Here is a 23438-nt window from a genome sequence, read left to right on the forward strand (position 1 = left end):
GTAGGCTATTCGCGTAAAATCATTGGCATCGTGTATGACATAAGTACGAGACAAACCACTGAATAAGTTAGTTGTATTTCTTGTAACTAGAGATGCAGGAACTCGCTGCTTTATGGGCTGGATTTAGTTATGAGTGAGCGCAAAACGATAGTCATCCCAAGTCTTGACACGTAACATAGCTCGACATGCAACAAGTGTTTAATGGAAATCTAACCACTTTAGGAGACATATTTCTTTAATTTAAGGTCAATAACGTGTTATCATTAGGTCAAAATTTATCTAAAAAATTTATAGCGTTTTATTTTTTTCCGATAGTGGTTTGTGCGGAAAGTACAAAAGGCTTGATTAACATGCTTGTGTATCCCTAGAAAAGGGAGGCTTGTATTTTATGCTACTACAGCTATGTTTCTTTACGTCATTCCACTTGAATATTTTTTCATTATTTTAAAACTGTCATAACTTTTCATGCTCGCTTCGGCTATTACCCTACTGTGTGGTAAGTGGTCGCATATGGGAGAGTCACTTCTAGATAGATGGTCGTATACGAGAGGTAGTATTTCTTGAAGATGGTCGTATACGAGAGGTAGTATTTCTTTAATATGGTCGTATACGAGAGATGGTCGCATACGAGAGGTGAGGTGACATTTCCAGGTTTCAACATGATCGTATGCGTGAGTTGGTGTTTCCAGGCCAGATGATCGGATAAAGGAGTTCGTTTCTACCGATATAAGTTGTATATCCAACTACGCTATTCAATATGACAATCGTTTCGTAGCAAAGCAAGAATTCAGCTCAGTAATAGTCATTAGCCAAAGCCTCTTAGCAGATAATCCCTTGCTTACAGACAAGAATTCTCTGATCACTCCAGTAATGATTACCTCTTCTTTACGTATATCATAATTACTATTCTTTACTCATTGCCTGAGCAAACAAATATCGATCGATGAATTGATAATACAGCTATTTTTGCGCAATGATTTAAGCAAATAGATATAAATTAATTTACTCGTATAGATTCTTTTCAGCACATGGAGCTCAATTTGGAGGACATAACAATAGATTTCCAATTCTCAGGATATTGAAATTCTTTTGTTTTGTCCTCCAAATTGAGCTCCTTTGACGTCACATGCAAGGGGTTTATTGGTTTGACTTGGTTCAGATGTTATTCGCTATATAGTATTCAGTATTCACAAGACATTTTCTTGAAGTAAGTGCACATATAGCATTGCTAAATAGCATAACGGTCAAGTACTAGGTTATCGCCAGGAAGCGACCAGGTAGTCCCTGAGATAATATTATTCGTAACAATTTTTTTTACGTCAATCAAAATAGCAATGCACACTTAATAAAATAATGATTTCCCACTAAAAGAACAACAACATTTTTCATAAGAAAAACTAGTCACAAGAAGCTACGAGTGAAGACTGTTTGTAGCACCTCAGGCAACAGACTACAAGGGCTGGTTGTCTTTTTTTATTCTACTGGAAGGTGTATTTTTTCAAAGATATGTACAAAAATAATTTATTAGTTCTTTTGCCGCAAAATGGAGTCATTGTAAGAAGAAACAGGATTGCCAAGTGTTAGGGTTTTCTGTGATGCATGCGCAATAATTGCACAGTAGAGTATCAATAGCGCAAGCATAGAAAAATAATTCAATGTTCAATTTCTAAGTAAGATTTTGTTTTTGTCTTAGTGTGAGTTACGCCTGTGATACTCATTAACCAAATCAGCTTAAGCGCAATTAAATCTTAGAGAAGATTAAAGAAAAGCGACCGAGAAAAAAAAAAAGGGTGGAAAGACCTTACATTGAAAACCAACTTGACAAAAGATTAACATCAGCAATCGACCCTAAATGCCTATCAGCTTTTTAACTACGTTTGATGTGCTCCTCTTGTCCACCCAATGACCTGATCTTTGTTAAGGATTCATGTACCACACGGTACTTACTTAGTGAGGCCAACCGATCATTATTTAATCATGTTCTCTCTCACCAGCCGCGTGCCGCACATAATAAAGTAAACTGTTGACTTCTTACGTTTGCGCAAGAATTGATCACTCTCTAAAGCTTAACTCCTGGTCCACTGAAGGAGACTAAAAATGGAAACGATGACAGGGGATTATAGGTTTTTATTAGGTTATCGTCGTAATCTTCAAAAGGAATGTGGGAATCGTATTTATTTTAAATTAAATTTTGAGGCCAAGTTTTTGGTATCAATTTTCCTCTAATTTAGGAATACAAGGGCATAAGAAATTATGTTTTGAGATTATTTTTCGAATTTGCGCAGTAGATAATCTAAATAAAGAACAAGGGTGACGACTTGACCGAAATAATCGACGCAATTAATCAACAAATCCTTAGTTAATAATGAAAAAAGGCAATTGCGCAACTATTAAAAGCAACATCAATAGTAACTAGCGATGGCAACCCCCACCAACAAACAACAACAACAAAAACAAAAACACATTAAAAAACCCAATGCCATAATCACCACTTATTCTGTATTTTTAGGTAGAAGAGAAGAAAAGCAATTTTGGATTCAGAATAGAACTGTTTAGTAAATGTTCAAAGCCATGTGGAGGAGGTCAGTTTTAACCTTGGATCTTCAGTTATCCTATTTCAGACCACGTGTTATTCTCTTGAGTATCATTCCTTTGTTAAATATACATCCTTGATTACAATCATTAACCTGGATACAACATGTGGTCATTCACTGTTCGGGTTCCATGGAATGTCATGTGATCTGAAAATGTAAAGCATTTCGTCCAGCTGTATTGTCGAGTGAAAACACTTTTTATGGATTTTTTTCCCTTACTTCCACCACGCGTAAACAATGCATCACAGGATTTATGATGTATCCCAATGTATCCCATGATGCATCATGTAGTGGTTGTGACGCACCCCTCACTTTGAGGTAGTTTATTAAAAAGAATTCTTCCTGAAGTAAAACATATATTTTCTTTATATTCGTAGGTACTCAGATAGGTATTTACGTATGTTATAACAAGACAAGTACTCTAGCTGTTAAACCATCGCATTGTCGACATCTAAACCCACCTGGTCGATACCTTAGGGTATGCAACATGCGACCATGTGCCCACAGGTAAATAATGGTTTCATCTTGGTCCTATATCCCCCTCCTTAAAATTCATATAAATCCCGGTTGTACGAAGGGTGGATAGCGCTATCCAATTGATAAACCCTTATCCAGTGGATAAATCGATGCTCTTAACCTATATATTTATCCACTAGATAAGATTTATCCATCGGATAGCGCTATCCACCCTTCGTACAACCGGACCCAGTACTTTTAGTATTGATTCTAAATGAAGTGAATAGTCGAGTGGTGAAATATTTCTCCATTTGAGAGTTGCATTTTAAGTTATAAAGGTTTATACTTCCAATGTGTTAATGGCTGTGACATCATTGAAAGCTTCATTAAATATACGAATTTTAACTGGTTTACACAAACAGTATTTAAAAACCATCCTCATTTTTATCATTATGAAATATTGTACCATTCGACTATTCAGTTCATATAGAATCAATACTGAAAGTAGGGTTAATATGGACTTTAAGATTCATCGAGACCACGTGCTATTTTAAATGAAGAGAGAGAGAGAAAGAGAGAAATGTTTTGATGATCTAAATTTTAGAGAAAGAGCAGCTCCATTACTTTGCAAATAATTTTGTCGACATATTTTTATTGCTCTATTTTTTTATTATCAAGCTGGCACACGGGGAAATGGAGTCCCTGTTCTACCTCTTGTGGTGAAGGAATGAAAAAACGACATGTAGAATGCATCAACCGACACAACGTTAAAGTCTCGAGTCTGAAATGCGCGAGGATGAAAGTTCCGCGATGGAAACGTAAATGCGGTTTAGCTGACTGTAAACCTGAATTCCACGTTGGATCATGGTCAAAGGTATATACTACGACTAGTTGATGCTACTCGAGTACTACTATCCTTCCCTCCTTCCCTCCTTCCCTCCTTCCCTCCTTCCCTCCTTCCCTCCTTCCCTCCTTCCCTCCTTCCCTCCTTCCCTCCTTCCCTCCTTCCCTCCTTCCCTCCTTCCCTCCTTCCCTCCTTCCCTCCTTCCCTCCTTCCCTCCTTCCCTCCCTCTCTCCCTCCCTCCCTCCCTCCCTCACTTCCTCTACTCCTTGCCCCTCAAATCCTTTATATCTTTACTCACTGTTTTTCATTTCCTTTTATTACTATAAGTGTTCCTCAAGTTGCGGCGAAGGAAGAAAGAGTCGAACTGTCGTCTGTAAACAAAACCTTGCCAATGGTACAGTCATTACACTACCTCATTCAAGTTGTGACGGGATGGTGCCTGCTAAAGCTGTAAAATGCAAGAAACCTGAGTGCAGTAAGTCATGTAATAAGAGAAATAGAGTAGATTTTATGCCACTGAGAAAAACCACCTCGCATGGCATTGTCACAGAATTGACCAATCACGGCGTGGTATTTTCGTACCTCGACATACGAATTTTACTCATGGATTTTATCCATATGTCTCGCGTTGTATGAGGTTCACTTTTGTAGAGTTCACTTTTGCGAACTGAGGCATTTTAACTGCTTGTTGTGAAACTGGTTTGCCACTGTTGCCAGCTATAGATATAAAAGACTTGGTACCGAATGATTATTTTTGATTGATGATTGCGAAAAATCGAATTCAGCGTGCAACCCGCAATACCGCGTTCGCAGAGTATCGAAAACCGCAGTAAAGGCGTATCTGTTATTCTTAACTGTATTTCATTTGCTTCCACAGTGCAAGAATCGCCAGGAGGATGGCATGGTAATTCATATTCTATAAATATCTTCAAATAATAATGAGATAACTAGCTAAAACCTAGTGTGAGCTAGTAAAATGGGGATTTTACCATCTCTTTCTCTTTTACTCCGACGACGGACTAGCGTCCGAAACGTCAGTAAGTTTTTTCATCTTTTCACGGTGTATAATTTACCCTTTTATCATTACTGTTTCAAATAATAATGTTTGCGCGCGCGCTAATTTAACCTATACGAAATTGACAATTTCCAAAAGCATGACAGTTACTTTGCAAGTAAATAGTGTCTACTGGGTATCGGTCCCCGCCTTTAAGAAATATTGTGATGACATTTCCACTATGACTTTGTTTTTTTTTCTTTTTAGATATTCAAGGGGAAGAGTCGTTTGACCAAGAAGAAGACGACGATGGTAAGCTGACGCAAAATATAATGAAAATCATTAGATCAGGGACAATAACCGCATCAAAATTGTCGTCAAGAATCCCTCGGCAGATGGCGATTTGTTTTTCGCTACTAGCGGGCTCGCACAAAAGACCTATCAGTCTATTCAATCGGAACGCATCACGCATCATGCTCCTCCTAACACTACTAAAATGTTCTACCAATCCTGCCTGCTTTATAATTGCCCACGACACGCGCGCGCGTTTTCTATTTCTTTTGATGAAATAACTGTTCTAAATCTCGCGTCCTGATTGGTTGGGAGCGCGTGCTTTATGAGAGCGCACAGCATGCGCGCGCCCTTTCAGCTGCGTCATTTCTATCCAAGAAAAACGGTTATCAAATTTTTGTATTTTATAAAAGAAATGAAAAACTTGCTTGCTGTGCTGTGTGCAGATATAAAGCACTTGGAGATTGGCAGAGCACTCTCACACTTCTCTCGTGTTCTGCCAATTCCCGCGTGCTTTATAACTACACACAGCACGCGCGCGCGTTTCTTGTTTCTTCAGTTATAGATGAGTCAAAACGTACGAATTTTTTTCCTTTTTGAATCCTAGCTTCTGACGCATCTGCTGCTGGTTCGGGCGGTGGCGGAGGAGGAACAAAAGTTGGTAAAGGTAAGCTGCACGAAATTAGGTAAATCTATGTCAATGAATGGTAATGAATGGAAGTTGACTGACCTCTTAACTCCGGGTCCCTGGTTCAATTCCTCATGCACCACATGGGAGTAGTAGAGTTTGTTAGGTCTCTTCCCTGAATTTAATTTTTTTCGGGTTCTCCGACTTTCCTGCTTTCACAAGAACTGCACGCTAAATTCCAATTGAATCTTTCGATCAGCCCAGAGGTTGTTTCAGGGTTCGATCTGTGATTTAGCCATGCCCTGACTTAGATCAGCCCAGAGGTGGTTTCAGGGTAACGCCTTAAAATTATGAATAGAGGTAGATTGTGAATAGTTGATCCTTTCTAGCTTATCATCATTAATCTAGGTTTTTTTAAAGTATTCAATGTTTTTACAGATCCTCCGATCATTAAAGTAAGCACAAAACCAAAATACATCCTCGGGAAGAAAACGTCCCTTTCTGTTCTCGTTGGTACTAAAGTTTGGGCCGTCAAGGGCTCTGAAATAATAGTGTCATGCACAGCAACGGGGAAGTTTCCCTCAACGATCACATGGTCAAGAGATGGCTTCGAGATCACTAGCTACTTCGAATATGATGTCGGTATTGTCAATGGTAATTTGAAGATTCGCGAGGTTGGTAGATTCAATGAAGGAACGTATGTTTGTGAGGCGAAGAGTCAAGGTGGAACTGCAAGAGCTACATTTGCTCTTACGGTTTTAGGTAAGACACATTTATATTTATACCATTGAATTTTCAAGGGAATGATGCATAAATACCGGATATGCAGGGTTAAAAATAATAAACATGATCTGGTGAAGGTTGGGTTGGGGTACGGGAAATTGTTTTGACGCCTCTTCTCGGGGTGTTTGCAAGGCCGGTGATAACATGATTGATGGTTAAATACCGGAAAGAAAACACCATGTATGTTGTAAAATACCGGGTGGCATTTCAGATAAGCAATAAATAATGTTTTAAATAATGTTCAGAAGCAAATACCGGATGGCAATATACAAAGTAAAGTACTGAAGTACTGTGGTACCGGATACTGATAAAATATCGGATGGCATTATACCGGGTGGTACTTGGGAGTAGCTTTTAACGCAAAATACTGCCGACAAGAAATTCTGATAATAACTAGTTTTCTGTTCTAATATCTTTACAGTTCTCAACAAACCGACTATTATTGGTGATAAGTCTTCCCTCTCGTTCGGACCTGATAAAGAGAAGGTCGAGGTAACAGTCGGTGGCAGAGTTACTCTTTTCACTGGTTCATCGCTCACAATAAAATGTCCAGTCGTTGGAAAACCGACACCACGTGTTTGGTGGCTTAGTCAGGGCAGACCGATATCTGTTGGTAAAGCCAAGATGATCGGGAATGATTTGGTTATTGATAAGATAGACAAGATTTACTCTCTGAAATACACTTGCAACGCAAGGAATTTCCGTGGTAGTGCGAGCGCTACTACAAGCGTCAGTGTACTGGGTAAGTCAATGTTAACCGGCTGCCTCTGTATTATCATCATCATCATCATCATCATCATCATCATCACCATCATCACCATCATCATCATCATCATCATCATCATCATCATCATCGTCACTACCACCACCATCATCTTCATTATCATCATCATCATCACCATTATTATTATTATTATTATTATGAAAAAAATAATCTTTTAATAATAATGATAATAATTTTTATAATTAAATAATAATAATGATAATAATTGACAATAAGAAATAAATATTTACAAGATCATAATTGTTATTATTATTATTATTATTATTATTATTATTATTATTATTATATTGTTCTGTATTTTAAATATTGCCTTCTTTAATCTGAGCACAGGCCGTTTGCACGAAGGTAGGGTGACACTGGTGCTAGGAACACGTCCTCCTTCCTTTCCCAAAGATAGCTATCTAATAAGATGCTTAGACTAATTAGATTGTCTTAGCTTCGCATACACTTGCAATGGACCCTTCTCAAAAGTATCATAGATGCAAGACTAAAATAAAAATGCAAAAGATATCACAGTTTTTCTTGATGAAATTTGTGGCATTTTTTTGTATTTCTGTTAGCCTCTCATTCAAGACAAGGTGCAGGGTGCATTTGTCCACAAATCCCGTCGAATGTAATAATTTTGATAATGTAACTAATTTATATAACTTTATTTCAGATCTCTCTCCACCCAAGATAGATGCCCAAATCAAAGTCATTGATGCACCCATGAGTGACAGAAAGGTCTTAATTGTGATTGGTACGAACCTGACTCTCATATCAGGCGCAGCCCTTATGATAAAATGTCCAGTTACCTCCAAACCAGCCCCGTTTCTCTCGTGGACGGCAAAAGGAAAGCCCATAGATGGACGCGTCAAACGTATTATGATATCACGTGATAAGTCATCCATTATTGTCAACAAGATGGGGGTTGCTGATACTGGTGTTTATAGCTGTTCGGCCAAGAATGTTGCTGGAAAAGATACCAAGTCTTCTTACGTGAAAATAGTAGGTATGTGTAAAAATCTGCGATAGAATTGAATTAGTCAAAGCAATGGTTATAAGAGTACTGTTTTACTATTTCAGACCACGTGTCATACCCTAGATTATCATTTTTTTGTTTAACGGTTGCGAACGAGAAGACACATAAATATGGCTACAACTCAAACAAGGGGCCATTAGGGGCTCGAGATGCTAGCTGCTTTTTTATCTCGTCCTTAAACTCATGACAACATTGTTTCTAACACGCTATCGTTAATTCTATAATAATTTTACATTGATTTTTCATTCTTGGTCTTTTTTTAACAGCTCCTCAGCCTCCTTCGATCCAAAGTAAATCAGGATTTCGTTCGTCGCTGGAGAAGGACCAAGAGTTGACCGTAACGATAGGAGAACAGGCCACCGCCCTTACAGGAACTCTGCTTAGGATCATCTGCCCTGCTAAAGGCTTGCCTTTGCCCGTAATTTCTTGGCAGATCAACCGTAGAGCGGTCACTCGTTTTTTTAGTCAGTATGTGGTCCAAGGAAACACCCTTGTCATTAAGAAGCTTACTAGAAATGAAAATGGAGATATCGCTTGTACAGCGATGAACCCGGTTGGATCAGCTACTGACAGCTCCAAAGTTAACGTTATAGGTAATAATAGAATTCATTCAGTCTTTGCTGCAATGATTTCCATACTCAACCAAATTGCTGTTCCATACTTTGGGATTGTTGCCTTCTGATAGTTCAGTCATCGGTCAAAGTAATGGCCGGCGTCTGAACTAGAACTACACTTATTACAATGGCTAATGGTGTTTCCCATTTTATTAAATAGCTGGGCTGAAGCCACAAATCAAGTCAAAAACTGGTCGTGTAGTCGGAGAAGGGAACATTGAAGAAGCAAGTATCACAATAGGCCAAGATCTTCGCATTATCGAAGGCATGATCTTCAGACTTCGATGTCCTGTGACTGGTTTCCCTAGACCAACTGTGACTTGGACTATTAATGACAATGACGTGGTGTCATCGCAGCGAGTACTCATTGACAAGGCCAACCACGATCTGATTATAAATGGGATACAGAAGGCAGATACTGGACAGTATGTGTGCACGGCTGTCAATCCTTTGGGCGAAGCCAGTAAATCCTCATTTATTAGCATCATAGGTTCGTAGGCACTTTTTACGCTAGATTTTATGGACACCTTTAGTGTTCTCAAACTTCATTTGGGAGTGCATTCTCGTACGCAAATCGTGCGCTTCACAGGTCGACCGTAGAATACAACTTCGAGTTCATGTTTAGAACCAAATATATGGATAAGATTTTAGGTAATTGCATGCGCACCAAAAGAATATGACTTGCATACGCCGTATTGTTCAAATTTTCTTCTATAATTCTATTTTCGCAACGGCGCACGCACCATATCGTAGACACAAGGTGTAGTTTAAAAGCGTCCTAAGTCAGGTATAAGGTGTTCCCATAGTAACAATACAATATTTTGAACTATATGGGTTCTTTAACAAATTTGGTTTTATTTATCTGCACCACAGATGAAAAAAGCGTCTCAATTGAAATTGGCAAGGCCAAGCTTGACACAACCAAGAGCGTAGCACCCGTCAATATGAAGATTGGAGATTCCCTGACCGCACTCTCAGGCACTGATGTCACCATCCTCTGTAACGTCAGGGGGGTGCCCTTCCCTTACGTTAAATGGCGCAGAAATGGAAAGCAGTTTGAGGAGAAAGATTTTAAGGGTCAGTTTAGGAAATTCAATAAGGACACTGTCTTGAAGATCCATCAGGTATCACCTCAAGTAGCGGGAGAATATGAGTGTATAGCCACCAATGTTGGAGGTGCTGATCGGGTATCGTCCACTATTACTGTAATAGGTAAGGATATTGGCAGTTTCTTAGATTTATGCGATCGTTGTACAAAAAAAGAGGTGCTATGTTGTTTGATAGCTGGGAAAATCTGCCTGCATAATGAGGGTCGCAGTTACCTATTGGCTTTTAAGTGCTAACCTCGTAAGGCAAAGATGATTGTTATCACCCCAGCTAGGGTGCATCCACGTATCTATATTCCCAGTACAGCTCGCTTTAGAGGGCAAAGTAGAACTTTACTCTACTGAGAAATTAAACACATTATATTGTGCTCTGGAAAATTGCTGCAAGCGACACTACCCTCCCCTCCAGATATAGTACCCAGCTCACGCAAAGTAGTTGGTATTCACTATACGTATAGGTAAACATAGTCTTAAATCTCTGCACTGTTACTAACACTATTATATGTCATAACGGTATGTCATTTCCGTAGCGTCACAAAGTCCTTCGATAAATTTTGGTTTCGCCAGTCAAGAGTCCCTTGACGATCTCTCAAACGTCCAAGCAACCGTCGGTTCGTCTATCAGAATGCTCGCTGGCTCATTGCTTTCCATTTCATGCCCTTCAAGTGGTGTGCCACTTCCTTCTTTCTCGTGGGATTTCAATGGCAAGCCAATCAAAAGCCTAGGAAGATTTCAGCTTATTGGCAACAGTCTAGTCATCAATCAGACCAAGTCTCTTGACACTGGACGGTATAGATGCACGGCTACCAATATTGTGGCAAGTGATAAACGACATTCAGATGTGACTGTCTTAGGTAAGTTGAAATGATCACGAATCTAGAAACATAATGTTCCTGACAAAGAGTGTCCGATGGCTCGGGGTATTACTCGAATTGAAGGGTAAGTTCCTAAGTAGAGGGGTTTTCGTATATGTGGCAATCGATAAAGCAAATTCGCGTTGTGATTGGTTGAATGACGAGAAGACACTGGGAAGCCATTTCAATGTTATGGCATGTCGTACCGTTAACGTGCTGTAATTCGGTACCGTATGTTTCCCCCTTATAAAAAAAGCAGTTCTATCAATCATACCGTAAATTGCTCAAGAGCAAAGCATTTCTGCAGCGCCCGAGGTAAATGATAACTTTGTCTGCTTAGTAGCAGATAAAAACATGTTCTTTAGATACGAGCAAAGTCGAAGGAATAGATTACGGTGTTTTTTCATACTGCCAGGCCCATTTCCTTGTACTATTGCATCTAACATTGTTCATTCTAGATCTAATGGCGTTACGTTTGCGATCATTACAAGAAGTCTATTTACTTTATATATAACATTGTAACTGTTAATCTTTAGCTCCGATTAAGCCTCAAATACAAGGAAACCCCAAAGACCAAGAGGTCCTTGCAGCTGTCCCTGTTATAACGGAAGTTGGAAGCACCATCAAAAGCATCGAGGGAGCCAGTCTGCAATTAAGGTGCACGGCAAAAGGACTGCCAACGCCCACGATTCAGTGGAAATTCGAGGAGATTGTAGTATCTGGGGAAATACTAAAGCTGCCTAATTTGGATCCTGGAGACTCGAAGAAATATACCTGTGAAGCTAGTAATCTTGCTGGAGTTGATAGAAGAGTAACATCATTATTTGTTATAGGTAATCGTATATTCATCGTGATTTAGAACATGGATGTCGTAAAAGTCCTAGTTATAAGCCTTAGTATAATCTTGTCAGTGATATCTTTGTTACTCATACAATGAGAATGGGAGATATGGCGGTCGAGCGTAGCAGCTAGAGAGTGAAAACTGCACTAGAAATAAAAGGGAGGAGTGGGAGGGAAACGAGAAAACCTGCCAAGCACGGTCGCAGAGTATGAGTAGAAGAACCACAGTAAATCTCAGCAGCTGGCTGACACTTCGGTAGTTATCTCGAAGAGTGATGTCGAGGTGGAGTGATCTCATTTATATTCCTACAGAGATACCGCTGCAATAGCTTATACGTCTTCAAAGTTTTTTTCGTTCTTAGAACGATAAAAGAACAATGGAATCAAATGATAGTGGGCTGAGGGGCTTATAACGGTATCACTTGTGATCTGATGGACAAGGTTTTTAAAAATTGGCTGGCTTGATTTATTATTGTTGTCGCTGTTGATGAAATGTTGAAGATGACGATAACGATGCTGACTGTGAAGATGATGACGATGATGATAATGGTGGGGATGGCGATGATATAGTCCTTTTCTTTTTTCCGTTGATCTGTATCATGAAGATGACTTTGTTGACAATGATATGATAAGATGCTGTTGATGATCTGTATCATGGAGATGACTTTGTTGACAATGATATGATAAGATGCTGAAGATGATCTGTATCATGAAGATGACTTTGTTGACAATGATATGATAAGATGCTGTTGATGATCTGTATCATGGAGATGACTTTGTTGACAATGATATGATAAGATGCTGTTGATGATCCGTATCATGAAGATGACTTTGTTGACAATGATATGATAAGATGCTGTTGATGATCTGTATCATGAAGATGACTTTGTTGACAATGATATGATAAGATGCTGTTGATGATCTGTATCATGGAGATGACTTTGTTGACAATGATGTGATAAGATGCTGTTGATGATCTGTATCATGGAGATGACTTTGTTGACAATGATGTGATAAGATGCTGTTGATGATCTGTATCATGAAGATGACTTTGTTGACAATGATATGATAAGATGCTGAAGATGATCTGTATCATGGAGATGACTTTGTTGACAATGATATGATAAGATGCTGAAGATGATCTGTATCATGGAGATGACTTTGTTGACAATGATATGATAAGATGCTGAAGATGATCTGTATCATGGAGATGACTTTGTTGACAATGATATGATAAGATGCTGTTGATGATCCGATTATGGAGATGACTTTGTTGACAATGATATGATAAGATGCAGTTGATGATCTGTATCATGGAGATGACTTTGTTGACGATCGATGATACTGATAAGATGCTGTTGATGATGATGATGCTTACGATGATGTCTTTTGCTACGATGATTTTGTTCCTGGTGAGGTCGATGCTAATTTAGTTCTTTTAACCATTCGATCTCGTTTATTGACTTTCAGCCTTGGAGAAACCCGTAATATTGTCCTCCGAAGGAAGCGTCACCAATTTCGAAAGAAATCAGAAAATTGCAGCCAGCATTGGAAAATCCATCACGATCATTAAAGGCACGATCCTCGGGCTGCTATGTCACGTGGTTGGGTTCCCGTCACCGACTATTGCATGGACAAAAGACACTGTCACACTTCGACCTGGTAGAGGTTTCACTCCTTTCCGCCAAAACCTGACACATCACGGCATCGCTATTGATACTAGATTAAGCACAGATTTTAGCGGGAAGTATGAATGTGTTGCGTCAAACGCTGGTGGGTCTGTTGCTGCGTCGTCGGTCGTTGTTGTAAAAGGTACGTAAGGAATAGTTTTGGAGGGGATTCTGCTTTCACGACACGGTCACGGCACGGATTTGACTGCATTTCTTGACCCAATCACATCGCTCGTAATAGATGTACACACGAAAAGAATTTTTCTACATGCTTTCACGACACGATTACGACACGGATTTGCCTACATTCCTCGACACAATGACATCGCTCGAAATTGATGCTCATACGAATTTTTATCCATGCAGTCACGGTCATAGTACGCAATCTTGTATAACTTATTGATCACTTCATTCAGTCTTAACTGTACTTTTATTGGCAAGTATCCAAGCGATCAAGAAACTAAGTTCCCATGACGAAAGGACTGACAAGCAAGACACATCGTTTACGGAAGCTTTCCTAATAACTGTTGTTTTTCATCCTTTTAGCACCATCTAAACCCGTCATCGAGTCCACCAAACTAGTAGGATCAATCGGTTGGACAAGAACTCTCGACAACCGCGACCCGCGCGTCATCACTATCGGAGACAACGCCGAGGTTCTTACCGGTACAGAAGTCACAATCAACTGTCCCGTGTCTGGTTTACCTGAACCTTCCGTCACGTGGTCTGCGGGCCGCAGGAGACTTTCGTCTGGAGGAAAGTATATGATACCGAAATCAAATGTTTTGGTTATTGGTACTCAACGATTCCCATCCATCGTGGCAGATTCGCTGGAATACAGGTGTAATGCTGCTAATTACTTAGGAAGAGACTATGCCGTTTCAAAAATAAGGTTCACAGGTAAACCTAATTAAAGCTAAGCTATATTTTCTTACTTTATATAACCAGGACAGACCGGTACTAATTCATTTGAAATCAATGGTCTGGGGTCACGAGGACGAGCTCGATTCCTGATCTCAACATCACATCCCTTGATGATATTCGAGGGTTTTTTCCTCGGTTTTTCTCCCATTCGTAAAACTTGGAAGACTAAAATAATATTCGATCTGTGAGTTAGTTGTGCCCTGACTTTGATCAGCGCAGATGTTGTTTTAGGGTTCGATAAAATTTGTAGGACTTGATTTCATATGCTTTCACTATTTCTTTGAAATAGTTCTGAAGTGTTGTCCTCGTCTCGTTTTATGCTATAATCCAAGCTATCTATAGGTACATAGCTATTGCTTATGAAGCTGCGGCTATTGTTATTAAATGAGCAAATCAAGAGCTTTTATTAATAATTTTAGTTTTTTAGTAATCCTCTTTGTTTATTCCCAGAACCAAAGATTCCCACGATTTTCACTTTCACCGGCCAGCTTAATTACCTCACCAAGCAGAACATAACCCTGACGATAGGTACGAAGATAATAGCCATTATAGACAGCAATATCACCTTAAAATGCCAGGCCAATGGCTTACCGATGCCAAAGATCACATGGCTAAGAAACGGCGTGCTCCTACGACAAAATGGACCCCAGTTTATCATCAGTAAAGCAAGAAAAACAGACACTGGGACGTATCAGTGCACTGCGTCTAATCTGGCTGGAACGCGCAGTGCTAGCTCTGTTATAACTGTACAAGGTATTTGACTGTTAGATGGTATATCTGTGGTGAAGGTGGGTGGAAACGAAACGGCAAACGTGTTGCCGCACTGTACTCATACCACATACTTACTATTTTTTCAAGTAAAATCACTCAAAACATTCTATCTGTTCTGAGACTCAGGACAAATCTTAAACTTCACTTGAGCCTAACCTAATGGAAAGAATGGATAAAAGGCCGTCGTCTTTGATTTCGGGTTCAGCTCATGTGAACTTTGACGTTTGACATGAGTAAATTTCGTATGTATTAAACGGCATGGCGCACTGCTTTTAAAATAATTTATAATATTCTTGAAACCAATCACAATGCTCCATAGGACTGGTTATCCAATGATAGTGCTTGAACACGACACCGTCACGATTACGGTACGATCTGCCGTTACGCACGCTTTTTAAAGTCATACGAAAATACCATAAACTTAGTACTTATCTTTGGATCAAGTTTCTTGATAATCTTGTTTTTTTTTTTGCAGATCCACAACCCAAAACAGAAAAGCCAAAGATCTTCCCATCAAACCAAAGCATCATCGCTTCAGAAAACAAACTTTCCTTTGGCGTCATTATTGGTAGCAATATAACAATCCTTGAGGGAAAGAACCTTGTTCTTCAGTGTCCCACCACAGGGTTACCAACACCCAAGGTTTCCTGGTATTTTAATAACAAACCCGTTGTCAGGTCAGAAACGTTGATTGTTGACCCTGAAACTGGGGCGTTGACCGTGATCGAGATGATGAAAGAAGAGACTGGGGCATACACTTGTGAGTCTAAGAATATCGCTGGAGAAGATCATGCCTTCTCTTATGCTATTGTAGTTGGTAAGAAGTTGTGATTTGTGCTGGATTTGTTATTGTTCTTTTTCCATTTACTCATCCTTCTATCCAAATCCATGCTGTGCATCCATCCTACATTTAACCTATCTGTTTATCTCTACACCCCCTCTTTTCTTTTGAACCACCAACCTAACCACCTACCAAACCATTCATCTGTCTGTCTATCCCTTCCTTCCCCCTCCATGCAACCCTCCTTCCATCCCTCTCTTAATCTATCCATCTATCCACCCCTCCATCTCTTCCTCCATCCATCCTTCCATCACTTCATCCATCCATCCATCCATCCATCCATCCATCCATCCATCCATCCATCCATCCATCCATCCATCCATCCATCCATCCATCCATCCATCCATCCATCACTCCATCCAGCCCTCCACCCAACCATCCCGCCCTCCACCCATCCACCCCTCCCTCCATCCATCCATCTTTTCAACCCTTTATCCACCCATCCCTTCATCCATCCATCCATCCATCTCTTCAAATCCATTTTTATATCCTTCACTCCATCAACCGGTTCCTCTATCCTTTAACTAATGTATGCAAATGTTTTTCAAGGTCCCAAGGCACCCAAAATATCAGCTTCCAATAAGGTCTACTTTAAACTAGACCCCACAAGAAAGCCAATAAAGATTAATATCGGTGACACTTTAACAACATTCAAGGGAACGAGAGTCGCCATACAATGCCTTTCTACTGGTTTCCCTGATCCTAGAATTCGATGGAATAAGAACGACATCTCACTAGCACCTCAGTTTCCTTTCTTTATCAACGGATCAATGATTATCTTGGCAAATCCTGAGGTATCAGATACAGGGACGTATGCTTGCTTGGCTTCTAACCCTGGTGGAAATGCAGACGCAAGCTCAAATGTTACATTTCTGGGTAAGATGACGTTAGAGGATATTGGTTATTCTGAGGTTGATCGTGGGGCCATTTTAGGGACATGTTTCCAAGATGGCGTCTACTTCGTCCCCTCAAACAGCTCCACAATGCAATGCAATGCCAACTCGACCCAGTTTTTTCCTCAACCTCGAAATGGCTAATAGTACGGCTGTTTTTGATTTTTCTATTATTTCTCTCTCTTTTCCTCCCCTTCATGTCCTCCTTGTCTGTCTCTTTTTCTCCCTCATTCCTTTATCGTTTGTTCATATTTTCATATATCCCAAAAATTTGAAAGTTATTTATCAAACTAATACTCATTCATTCCATTTATTTATTCATTCATCCATTAATATTTCATTTCCAACTATATTGCAAGCTTTTCTTATTCTTCGTCGTTTTTTCAGCTCCCCAGAGTCCAAACATCACCACCACGCCTGGTGACGTAGAATACCTCAGACGAGGATCTGTCAGAATCCGCATAGGGAGCAACCTGAAGGTTCTTGAAGGGAATAGTATAGCAATAATGTGCGACGCCAAAGGGATCCCAACTCCTACATTATCTTGGAAAAGAAACCAAAGGGGTTTGAGTATCACTGGTAATGTGTTGATGGCAAGGAATATAAAGAGATCTGACTCAGGGACAATCACTTGTGAAGCCAGAAACTACTTTGGAAGAGACTCAAAGACGTCTGTTATCACAGTTATAGGTAAAGTCAGTACGACGCCATTACCAAAGGGAGCCAAAATCAATTAACTCTGTGAAATAGAGAAAGTCCAAGTCTACAGAAAAGCAAATTTTGTATGGCCCGTCTCCCATTCCCATTAAATAATTTCGCTGATTTAGCTCCCTGTATTTTGCGCACTGTGATTGGTTCATATATTACTGTCAAATATTGTGCCGTTATTTCTCATAAAATATTAGTGCACGTGCATTACCAAAGACAGGTCTTGTGGTTTTTGAAAGGCGACACCCATGCGCAAACGTTTGATCGTGGTTTGCCCATACAGTGTAATCCGAAAATCAGTTATTAATGATGATTGACGGTTTTAATTAATTAATTATTTATTTATTTATTGTTGGTTTTAGCTGGTCAGAAGCCCAAGATCAAGACTTCTATTCAGGCGATCAGCGATGTTGATGATCTCTCCAAGCATTCCGCTAATGTTGGAACTTCGTTCAAGGTGCTTGCGGGCTCACGAATAAGATTATCATGCTCCGCCACAGGAATCCCAAAACCAGTATATTCTTGGAGCATAAATAGAAGACCTGTGATTAACAGTGAACGCATTTATTTCAATCAATCAATTGGTGTGTTGGATATCAAGAGCGTGGTTCTAGGCGACTCAGGACAAGCACAGTGTACTGCTACCAATATCATTGGAACAGATCGCAGCGAAAGTTTACTGAATGTTATTGGTAAGACAAAGTTTTTTTGATTCTTTTCTGTCACTGGGAGGCGTTGGTACTATGCATAGCTCCTTTAGAATGTTATACTCTTGCTTATTTTCATGCTTATTTCCTCCCTCCTTCCCTCCCTCCCTCTCTCCCTCCCTCCCTTCTTCCTTTCCTCCCTTCCTCCTTCCTTCCTTCCTCCCTCCCTCCTTCCCTTTCTTGCTTCCTTGCTTGCTTCCTCTCCCCTCCCTCCTTCCCTTTCTTGCTTCCTTGCTTGCTTCCTCTCCCCTCCCTCCCTCTCTTCCTCCCTTGCTTGCTTTCTTCCTTGCTTTCTTCCTTCCTTCCGTCTGTACCATGGCTCCTATAGAATGTAATACTCTTCCTTATTTTCATGCGTATTTCATCCCTCCCTCCTTTCCTCCCTTTTTTTATTTCTTCCTTTCTTATTTTCTTTCTCTCTTCCTTCTATTTCAAGTCATTAACTGCATGTTGACAGTTCTAGCATGGAGTATAGGAGATCATTTGACCTCTACGAGTCCACCAATCTCCTTTAATTATTTTAAAAAGTAAGCATAAAGTAACAGATATGAATTCCACTATTATTTCAGCTCTTCGCGGTCCTTTTATCCAGTCATCCAAGTTATCCATCAACACTACCAACAGCGTCAAACCAATAAGAATCCGAATAGGAACAAATGCACATGCATTGGTTAACACTACCATAAACATAGTATGTCAAGTGACTGGACTTCCGGTTCCGGTTACGTTATGGAGTCATAATGATGAGGTCATAAGGGGTAATCGAGTTACAGTAAAGGGTACAACACTGACTATACTAAAAACACAAATTGACGACGGCGGTGTTTACGCATGCACGGCGAAAAGTGCCGCTGGAAATCTAACAATAAAGTCACAGATTTCATTAAATGGTAAGTTGTCAAAATAACATTATTCCTATCATCATAATTTAATGTTGTACATTTTTGACTTGGCTATTGCTGAATCTTTTTGAAAAAATGGATATATTCTTGAGCAGCAGTTAGGCGGACTCGCGAAGCGCCGGCATTGCCAAAAATCACAAGTCGAAAAACACCAGGGGGGGGGTGGGCTTTTGGAGGTCGGTAACCCGCGGAACAGGGGGTCTTGCGCGATCTGCCGGCAGCGCGAAAGGTGCCTAACTGCTGCTCTGTTGGGGTCGCAAACGGAGGGAAAGATATTCTTTAGATATACGATGCATGAATGTAAGGAGTTCGTTAATGACTTCTGTGTGATTTGTTTAAGGCTTAAAGTTAACGTGCTTAAGCCAGAACTCTTTTGGTGTTGTGGCAAAAAAATGCAGATAGAGGAGGACACGTCAGCACAGTGTTACGAGTGTGGTAAGAATATTCGTAATGCCGTACCAAATGCTACCAGAGAACAGTATTACGCCAATGGAGGTCGTACGAAAACGCCATATAAGAGGTTGAAATACTTCCGAGATTGGATGAGTCATATCCAAGGTTTACATCCGGTATATTTAGACATGCAGAAAATCATAGACCACTTAGAAGAGCCAACCCCACAAAGTCTACGAAAGACATTGAAAAAATTAAAGCTAGGGAAATATTACAAAGCTATTCCCTATCTTTTGTCTGAAATTACCGGTAGGCGTATTCCTCATGTCCCAGATATGCAAAGGGCCGAGTGGTTATTCTGTCGGCTGGATAAGGATATTCCTTATTACCCCGACGTAATTTACGAAATATTTTACAAAATAGACCCCAACCACCCCCTATTAGAATGGATTCCGAGAAGATGAAATGTGCAGTCGAAATCCCCCTACGTTCTTTTCAAAGCAGATGTCTACTGAGCGAGTTTTCTTTGGAGCTCCTCTTTTGCCTCCTGGTAGATCTTTTTGCGAGATTCCTCGGAAAGATCTTTCACTATGGTTTTTTTATTGCCTGACTTTAATTCTCCGTATTTCTTTTCCTCCGCGAGGATCAAAGAAAACTCCGCGTCGTCTATGCGGCGGTCCTGCAGAGCCTTGGAGACTAAGTCGGCAATGGTGTTAGCCTTTGCTCTTGCTAGGGCTATATGAGTGTCGTGCTTGGATATCTTACCGGACAATTGCTTTATAATGCCTGTCGTAACAGCGGAAACAATGCCGCAGACAGCTCCAACGCTTGCCAAAGGAATGCCAATGACTATTCCAGGTCCAGTAAGCGAAGTAGCAACGCCAGTGCCTGTTAACGCCACGGACATGGAGCCGGAAGTTATCGCGATTTTATGTAGTATGCTTCGGGCTCTGGCGTACTTTTTCCTGACCTCTTCGTAGTGTTTCGCTTGCCCTTCCAAGTAAGCCAGTATTAAGTTCGCCTTGTTTAAACGAAAGTTCTCGGCGTTTAATTCTGTAGGACCTATGGTGGGAACATCTGGGTACAACTGAGGTGCTGAAGGTATAACATCCATTATATACTAATGTACGACGCTTTTGGGAATAACATAGAGGAGCAGCCACATCACGACAACCGGGATTATGCAAACTGGAGAGCATTTAGGAAGATGTTTCCGCATGCAGACCCTAGTAAGTTTGAAAGAAGACCCGATGGGATTTACTATAACGGCTCCAGAATGTACAGCAATGCGGACTTGGAGCCAAAGAACCCAAAACCCGAGCATAAAGAAAGGCAGCCTAATTTTCCAGAGAATTTATTACCGGCAACGGAGGATTACCCGTTTTACAACAACAAAGGCGGCGCAAATGACTTTGCTAAGATGGTTACCTCCTTAGAAATCCCCGTGGGTTCTACGACTTTCGAAATAAAAGTCAGAGACATCTTTAGAGAAACTGCCATGAAACATACCTCAGGGAAAGAATCCAGAGAATGGTTATCAGGTCCCAACATGCGGTATTGGCCGCAGCAGTTAAACTTTGCCGTCTGGGCTGCTACTAAAGGATGCGGTATAGCCGCGGACATGTTCCATATTCCTTTCCTGCGATTTCATGTTGCTTTTACTATTCGTAGGATATTGTTTGAGTTAGGAGCACCGCTTCCTAGTGACACTATCTTTAAGCCGAAGGATAACAAATATGACAAAGTCGCATGGGAGCGATTAAGGAATGAATTCAAGCTCACCAACCCTGACTTCCGCAATAAAGAAGGTGCCGCACATGGTTTAGGAGAAACGTACACTTATGCTTCGTATGTCGGAGCCAGCATAGAAACTCCGGGCATGGGCTACCCAAGTCAATGGGAATTCTCCGACCTTGGTGGTAAAGCATCGAGGGGTACTTTAATTTACTTCATAGAAAGCAAAGAGAAATATCCATGGGCGCCTTTCTTTGCCGCGAAAGGTATTGGCCTGAAGAACCAAGCAAGGATTAACCGAAGTATTGAAGCCTTCGTCTATTGCGTCCTTGGCGCCCAAGTTAGCACCCGCAGCCCTATCGTGAGTGCCTCCGGTGCGTCACAGGAAACCCAACAAGTATTCCTCGTTCTCTTCGAAAGCGCTGTTATCGAGAATGAGATTTCTAAGTCAGTTCAAAGATATCAACTTGCGGTGCAGCAATCAAAGGTTAGACTGGATTATGCCTTGAGTCCTGGTTGTTGGTTAATGCCAAGTAATTTGGTCATCAACGCCGATTCCGTCGTGGGTTACAACAACAAACTTCAACGAGCTACTAAGGATATGAAGTTTGGGGTGAATGACGTGAACTCTGACACTCTTAGGAACATTCCCCATTTCGTGGAGAAGCCAAAGAAGGCGCATGTAGAAAAGCCACCAAAGAAACCAGTAAAGAAGGTTATGCCGCCTGAGGAATATGACCACAACTTACTAAAGGCCGGCTTAGCCACCGCAAGCATTGGTCTGAGCTATTATATATGGCGATGAACAACCCCTACGTAGCTGGAGTAGATTGTGTTTATACGACTTATACAGGCGAGAAAAAATACACCCAGGCATCTTGGGTTGATGTCACGGGGATGTCCGTGAATTTGAACTACTCGGGAAAGAAGTTAATCCTTTGTAGTATTTGCATTGGCACGAGTAGCCACGCCAACGTGGGCTTTAGGTTCCTGGATGAGAATGGCGTACTGCAGCCTATGAGAAATAAGACAAACAACAGGGAGCCTACGCATTTCTCCGTAGAGCCCAACCCCGGCAGCGCCGAAAATCTATCGGTTTGGACTTTCCACATGGTTGCTGATTGCCATGGGAAGGTAAAGCTGCAAATGAGAGTAGACGACACGGGCGTAGTAACGATAAATAGCATACATGACCAAAGAGATCGACCTTATAATCACGCTACCATTAGCACTCTTACGGTGCTTAGCCTTTAGAAGCAAATTTATTCCCTGAAATATATGAACCCGCACGCGAAGGAAGATTGGTTTCTCCATTACCTGGAGGAAAAGGAGTACGTGGGCGACAAGTGGCAAGACGCCGGATTGTGGGTGGAGGTTGGAGGCCTAGGATTAATCATGTGCACTATTTGTATTTCGGCGGGGTACTCATGCAATGCCGGTTTTAGGATCGTTGATGAGAATAACCACCCATTACCGCCATACAGGGTAAAAAGTAATACCAGGCATCCAACTCATTTTTCGTCGGAGCCCGTTCCTCCGCAAACGGAAGACATGACTCCGGTAACTTTCCATATGATAGCTAATTGCCAATATGCGAAGCTTCAAGTTCGCCCCAGCGATGCCGGCCGCATACGAATAAATGCCGCCCCGACCGTTAACCCTTCGACGGATGCTATTTGGAATCATAAGCCCATTAGCACCATGAGCGTGCTGCCGCTAGTTCCGCATTATCAAGGCGGTGCGAATACTATCTTTACTTATCCCCAGTCGAGAACGCCTCGGGCGCCCGACGACGATAAGCCACCAGTAATACATAAGGATAAGATCAACCCTTCATCTTCTTCAGGAGTACCACCCCAATAGCGACGACCAAGATCCAAATGTTGTTGCCCACAAACTTCAACAGTTCTCCGCCGGCCCTAAGTGCCAAGGAAACAACCGAACCCAGCAGCCCAGGAAGACCGGCTGCCATCTTTTTTCCCAAGTCCGTCAGCCCATTGCCTAATTTCTTTACGCCCGCGCCCGTAGCCTTAAGCGCGGACAAGATCACGCCTACTACGCTCGAAATAGCAACCGCAAATACCAG

At 41.0% G+C, this 23438-nt stretch overlaps 1 protein-coding gene across 1 annotated transcript in view; it reads left to right on the forward strand.

Annotated features, from left to right (window-relative positions):
• LOC116301886 (hemicentin-2) overlaps window positions 1-23438 on the forward strand; it is a 79422-nt gene that overhangs the window by 3429 nt on the left and 52555 nt on the right. The window contains exons 3-25 of the mRNA XM_089037134.1: window positions 2510-2582; window positions 2972-3101; window positions 3729-3924; window positions 4222-4369; window positions 4772-4798; window positions 5156-5200; window positions 5787-5846; window positions 6246-6569; window positions 7012-7332; window positions 8033-8365; window positions 8662-8988; window positions 9170-9499; window positions 9883-10221; window positions 10646-10969; window positions 11506-11802; window positions 13280-13621; window positions 14026-14379; window positions 14854-15156; window positions 15650-15991; window positions 16565-16891; window positions 17296-17598; window positions 17979-18308; window positions 18893-19213. Of these exons, the coding sequence (XP_088893260.1) occupies window positions 2510-2582; window positions 2972-3101; window positions 3729-3924; window positions 4222-4369; window positions 4772-4798; window positions 5156-5200; window positions 5787-5846; window positions 6246-6569; window positions 7012-7332; window positions 8033-8365; window positions 8662-8988; window positions 9170-9499; window positions 9883-10221; window positions 10646-10969; window positions 11506-11802; window positions 13280-13621; window positions 14026-14379; window positions 14854-15156; window positions 15650-15991; window positions 16565-16891; window positions 17296-17598; window positions 17979-18308; window positions 18893-19213 (5896 nt within the window). The remainder of the gene's footprint in view (window positions 1-2509; window positions 2583-2971; window positions 3102-3728; window positions 3925-4221; window positions 4370-4771; window positions 4799-5155; window positions 5201-5786; window positions 5847-6245; window positions 6570-7011; window positions 7333-8032; window positions 8366-8661; window positions 8989-9169; window positions 9500-9882; window positions 10222-10645; window positions 10970-11505; window positions 11803-13279; window positions 13622-14025; window positions 14380-14853; window positions 15157-15649; window positions 15992-16564; window positions 16892-17295; window positions 17599-17978; window positions 18309-18892; window positions 19214-23438) is intronic.

Source organism: Actinia tenebrosa, unplaced genomic scaffold, assembly GCF_029948245.1.
Source record: "Actinia tenebrosa isolate PJP-AT-01 unplaced genomic scaffold, QUT_ActTen_1.0 PGA_scaffold0__85_contigs__length_37466705, whole genome shotgun sequence".
Classification (NCBI taxonomy): domain Eukaryota; kingdom Metazoa; phylum Cnidaria; class Anthozoa; order Actiniaria; family Actiniidae; genus Actinia; species Actinia tenebrosa.